The 6,059-nt window shown below is 40.5% G+C and overlaps 1 protein-coding gene across 1 annotated transcript; it reads left to right on the top strand.

Moving 5' to 3' along the window:
• The first annotated feature begins 3,593 nt into the window (after positions 1–3,593).
• On the top strand, positions 3,594–6,059 carry LOC126719876 (uncharacterized). Its single transcript, XM_050422382.1, has one exon. It carries the CDS (start codon positions 3,594–3,596, stop codon positions 6,057–6,059), a length of 2,466 nt encoding a protein of 821 aa, XP_050278339.1.

Here is a 6,059-nt window from a genome sequence, read left to right as displayed (position 1 = left end):
TTGCTTTCAATTTTTATCAATTTAAGAGTTTAAACCATTTCTTATGAATTAGAGATAAAGATAAGTTTATTACATTAAGGGTATTTCATAATTTTCATTAGTTGTTTAGCGCTTTCCCTGAACATCAGGGGCAATCTCAGAGAATAAAATATTATACAATTTAGTATTTAGTCGAGTTTTTATCATTTTGTACTGAACCTGATGTTTTTTTAAGATTATGTATTAAAATAGTTTAGGGGTTTCTCTTATTTCGAGTCCCCATTTATTAATTAAGTGAATGTCCTTAACGTCTATATTTAAGTTCTGACTATTGAATGAAAGGTAAAAATACATGTCTAATTATCACAAAAATAAAAATCAATTACCTTTATTTAAAGACAAATAAAATTTTGTAATTATCGTAGCACAATTCTTATCTCAATCCAATTATCACAACAATGATGTTTTGAACAATTACAAAAAAAAGAAATAAAAGAAAATAAAATCCAAATAAATTTAAGAAATAAAAACAATAAATAAAAAAACCTTCAAAAAGGTCATCCACTCTTTCTTACCTACGTACAAGTTTAAACTCTCCTCATATAAAACAGAGAAAATAAAATTCAGTTTCATGATCATCAAACAGTTACAGTCTATCAGTTACAAAATTATTTGACTTTGTCTATCCTTATCCTCATGTCTCATCTGCAAAAGGTCCTTACAAAAAATGGTCAACATTCTTTGACGCAGAGTCAAATGATCAATTCTGTCGAAGTAAGGAATGAAATGGTCTTTTTGTTCCCAAGTATGTTTAAATTTATTTGGAAATGTACATTTGTATATGTTAAGGTCGAATAACTGCATATTACGTAATGAAACAGTTTGGCAAATGCCCATACATGTTTCATTGCTAGGTGGTGTGCATATCTGGATTTTATGTTCCAATATGGCTCAATGTCATGATTCGTAATCATAACCGACACGGGGTATATTACATTAGCGTTACGACAACGAACCTATTGCTCGTTATATTCGCAACTTAATTATATACAAGTTTTTTTTTGTTTTTCCTTCGCAAAAAAATATATAGATAAAATACTTATTGGCTATCCAAAGCCAAGTACAGTTACCAAAACAACATACCCAATGTTAACAACAATACAAGCAATTACAGGCCAACAGGCTAAGACAAAGTACATAATAAACGTTGAAAAGGGAAACAACAAAGATATTCAACAACACTTTAGCATGTTCAGCACAATTGTGAGCCATAGGGGTCATAAAAACACATATATTTATATATTTAGTATTACTAGATTCATAAATGCCACAAGCAAGAGCCATAGTTTCACCTTCATTTCGTGCTTCCTTGTCGTGCCGAATCATGAACTTCGTCATCCCCCATAACATGGGCTACCACTTCACTTAGCATGTTAGTACTCAAGGTTGCAATCCTCCTTGCATGGTCACGCTCCTCAATAGCAACGTTTAACTGATACCTCAACAATCTGTTCCTAACGTCTCCATCGCAATAGCTAGTTCCTTCGCTTTGAGATGCCATTCCAGAACTTGATGGCGACATGGTAGGAGATGTCCACGATTGGGAAGCACCATACTGCACGTTCCTACCATTACGTTGCATGAACTCCATGTATGCAGATTCTGCTTCCCGTCGATCCTTGTATGACTTGTGTTCAGCGTTCGCGAATCTATGAACTTGTTTACTTGCTTCTGCCCAATTGTCGTATATGCCAGGAGCACGACCAACGAAAACAACATAGTATCTGCCACCCTAAAAGAGTTCGTACAACAACACTGTATGTTAAAACCATATCTGTTGTGCTGGGGTTAGAACTTACGAAGTTTCGAAACTGAGGTATTAGATAAAAATGTACCATGTTGCTCTACCAATAGGTGCCAGTGGACTGCAGCAACGTTGACATTTCTTGTTAAAAGATCTGACAAACAGTTGCATCATCAGCATTTGGTTTGTACAGTAGTAAATTATTTAATGAGAAGTACAAAGAAGGTGGGCATGTTACCTCTAGAAGCGAAGGAGGCTTCTCTCCCTGTCTGAATGTTTTCCTCTGCCAAGGTTCCAATCCACCAGGAGAGGAACCTGTCATCTTATATAAAGTGGAATAACAGTTGTACTCGAATGTACAAGTTTCGAGTACACCATGCAACTCGCCTCTCTAAATGGCGAGTATAAACAACTGTCCTAACGACCAATTTGGTGAAGTAAATAATACTCGGTCTCCTCAGGAACGAGTTTTATTTAACTCTATTTCAGAATCAATGCGCGTTCTGCTGGTAGTTGTAGGTTTTAATAATACTCGGTTTCTGAAGAATCGAGTTACAGGTAACTCGATTTTTTCAGAAACGAGTTACATTCATGACGTACACGGTTTCCATAATACTCGTCTACAGTATAATCGAGTAATATGTAACTCGATATCAGGAATGCCGAGTATTGTCCAATCATAACACACCCCCACCCGCCCAACTTTCTGGGACCACTTACCAATTATAGTTGATACAGTCGTTCTGAACTCTGGAGGTGGACCGGTCTGCGCTTGCAACCATTGTACAAACCAACTAGTGAGAGGTGTCTGTCATCTTACATCAATTAACTATCTACACAAAGCACGCTAATTCATTGCCAGTGCACTTCAAGAAATTGTTCTGTCAACATCTCAGTTGATAGGTCAGTAATTCATATAACACTTTACAGCAACAGAAATTTTTTTATTGCTGTTGTGGGTGTTGAATTGGGGTATCTGAACAAACTTATGTAGTACAAAATTTGATAACAGAAATTATTTCAATGTTGTGGGTCTTCAATGCTAAGTATCTGAACATAATAATGTGGTACATGTTGCATGCTAGGAATTATATAACTGATATTTGCAATGCTTTTGCATGCTAGGAATTATTTCAATGCTTATGAATTATCTCCCTTAGACCAACACGAATTTTTTCAATGTTGTTCTTGACAATTTTTTGAATGGGGACATCTGAACATAATACTGTTCTTGACAATTTTTGAGAACACAAATAATATGAATGTTGTGGGTCTTCAATAGGGGGTATTTGAACATAATAATGTGGTACAATTTTTGAGAACATAAATTAGTTTCATGTTGTGGTCTTCAATGGGAGGTATATGACCATAATAATGTGGTCCATATTGCATGGTATGAATTATCTTGCTTATTTGCAATGCTTTTGACTTCTCATTTGTTGAACAATAGCCAGCATGAAACCCGACCACATTGTGCAAACATTTTCATTATCGAAATGAACTCTGATGGAGTAGACGATATAATTATTCAATAGTAATTTTTAGCATGTTCAGCACAATTTGCTTAGGTACATAGGGCATGTATAGTTAGCCTATGCTTTGGAAATATTACGCAGCATGATACAATTATTACTATTTGTGGTTTAGGTCCGTTATGAGTCCACATTACTTCTATGTTTACTACGACGGGGAGGCATATATTAATGACTTGCACGGGCTATCATACCGAGGTCCGAACCAAAAGCAAACGCTTATTGAAGTGAAACGTGGGATACCCACGAGAAAACTTAAACGGAAGATAATGTCAACTATGGGGTTAGACAAGGATACCCACGACATCTCCATTGTATTTCGGGCTCCGCAGCAACTAGTAGGTACCCAAGTGTTCTACAATTCAATTCCGTTACAATGCGACAATGATGCAAATATAATGTGGGGAGTGATAAAGCGGGCAGGGCAATTCATAGGTTCTGACTTGTATGTAACTGTCCACACTGTTGGGTTCAATGTCGACGGGGGTTCGCAATATGGCAGTAGAGTTGGAGAGCAAGAATCAATTCCTGTAACCGTTGTGCACCCGTCAGTTACACCCGAGACATCTTTGCCCCACAACTGTCAACCATGGAATGGGGTTGCTATGGACAATACTGAAGACGCCGAAGTGTTAGGGTCTATCCATACCCATGAGGATGAAGGATATACTCACCGAAATGAAGATATCCAAACCTACTTGGACGAGGCAACCGAAATGGATGAGACTCGAGATGTGTATGAGGAGTTCATTGATAACAATGGACCGGTAGAGAATCCAGAATTGTTAGATGAACTACAACCGGAAAATAATCCGAACCCTAACCCCGAATGGTTCACGTCAAACACATGGGATGACATTAATGACCCATCACCTTCCCTGGAAACAGGTCTGCTGAGTTGGAAACCGGGGGACGAACCGAGCAAGGGGATGCTATTCAAGAATAAAGCTGCGGTTCAGCACGCGCTAACCATGTTCTCCGTTGGGCTGAATAAAAAATTTAAGTACATGAAGTCAGACCCGGAGAGACTGGTTGTAACGTGTGTACACGATGCATGTCTGTGGTCAATTCGAGCTATCTACAGCAAAATGCACAAGCTGTGGATGATCACAACATGTAAGGGTCCCCACACTTGCTCGACACTCCAAGTGGAATATGATGGAAGGATGATGGATTCGAACTTCATTGCCATCACACTTGAGTCATACGTACGGGAAGACATTTCAAGAACAGTAGCAACCCTGCGTAGCGTTCTTCATGCGAAGCATGGCCATTGGGCGTCTCACTATAAGGTTTGGGATGCAAAACAGAAAGCCGTTGCAGCCATCTACGGTGGTTTCGATGAGTCATACGCAGAATTGCCTCGGTTCCTGGCAGCGTTAAAAGATGCAGATCCAACCACAGTGACACAGTTGAAGTGCGACCACCGTCGTGTGCCGGGAACTTGCACATTTAACTGTGCCTTTTGGGCTTTTGGTCCGTGTATAGAAGGGTTCAAGTATTGTAGGCCGGTGATAAGCATCGATGCAACGCACCTCTATGGCAAGTACAAGGGGAAGTTGTTGATAGCAATGGCAACGGATGCTAACAACGAGGTTTATCCACTGGCGTTTGCCGTTGTTGAGAGTGAGAGCAAGGAGACATGGGGATGGTTCTTGGCATGCCTGAAACGATATGTTACGGACCGGACAAATCTTTGCATCATCTCTGACCGACATTCGGGTATAAAAGCTTGCTTTGATGACACAAGGATGACTTGGTTGCAGCCTCCCCAGGCCCATCACCGATATTGCCTCCGCCATGTAGTTAGCAATGTGAACACAAAATGGAAAATTCCGGAGTTGAAGAACATGGTATGGAGGGCCGCAAGCGCGAATCAAGTTAGAAAGTTTCAGGCCACACTGGATTTAATTCGCAATGTCAAACCGGCTGCACACAGGTACTTGGAAAATGAAAACAAAGAAAAGTGGACACTTGCACACGACGGAGGGCGTCGATACGGAGCAATGACAACCAACCTATCGGAGTGTTTTAATGGAGTACTGAAAGGTGCACGCAGCTTGCCAATCACGGCAATGGTGAGGTACACCTTCTTCAAAGTGAACTCCTACTTTGACGCTCGTCGTAATCTCGCTCTAGAGCAATTGGAAGCGGGTCAAGAATGGTGCAAGTATGCCATGGACAGGTTCGAAAAAAACCAAGCGAAGGCAAAGGACCATATGGTGACACGGATGTGCACACAAGCACAGTTATATCAGGTTGACACACCGGGTAATCCTCTAAGTAATGGGGGCGGACAACACACGCACAGGGTTGATCTTCGGGGTATGACATGCACATGTGGAAAATGGGAAGCATACAAGATGCCGTGTTCACACGTAATAGCAATTTGTGCTAAGTATAAGCACGATGCGCAGCAGTTTATTGATCCTTGCTATAGCGTGAGTCATAGGTTCCATAGCTATGAACCAGTATTCCAACCGTTGAAAGACAGATTAGCATGGCCGGATCCGGAAGAAACTAGAGTAGTGATGCCCAATCCGCACCTGATCCGGAACAAAGGTCGGCCAAAGTCCACACGAATCCGCAATGAGATGGACGAGAATGATAGGGAGTTGCCGACCTCCCTATGGATCGAGAATGGACCCAAGTCAAGATGTGGGTTGTGTGGCCAAGAGGGGCACAACCGTAGAACATGTCCTACTCGAAATGTGGAGTCAACTAGCGGTGGAGCTGCATCATAG

This window comes from Quercus robur, chromosome 3 (assembly GCF_932294415.1).
Source record: "Quercus robur chromosome 3, dhQueRobu3.1, whole genome shotgun sequence".
Classification (NCBI taxonomy): domain Eukaryota; kingdom Viridiplantae; phylum Streptophyta; class Magnoliopsida; order Fagales; family Fagaceae; genus Quercus; species Quercus robur.
This window is presented reverse-complemented; position numbering and strand designations above follow the sequence as displayed.

Bases quoted from the DNA above. Each gene is read 5' to 3' on its own strand.
- LOC126719876 (XM_050422382.1), top strand. From the start codon at position 3,594: ATGGGGTTAGACAAGGATACCCACGACATCTCCATTGTATTTCGGGCT.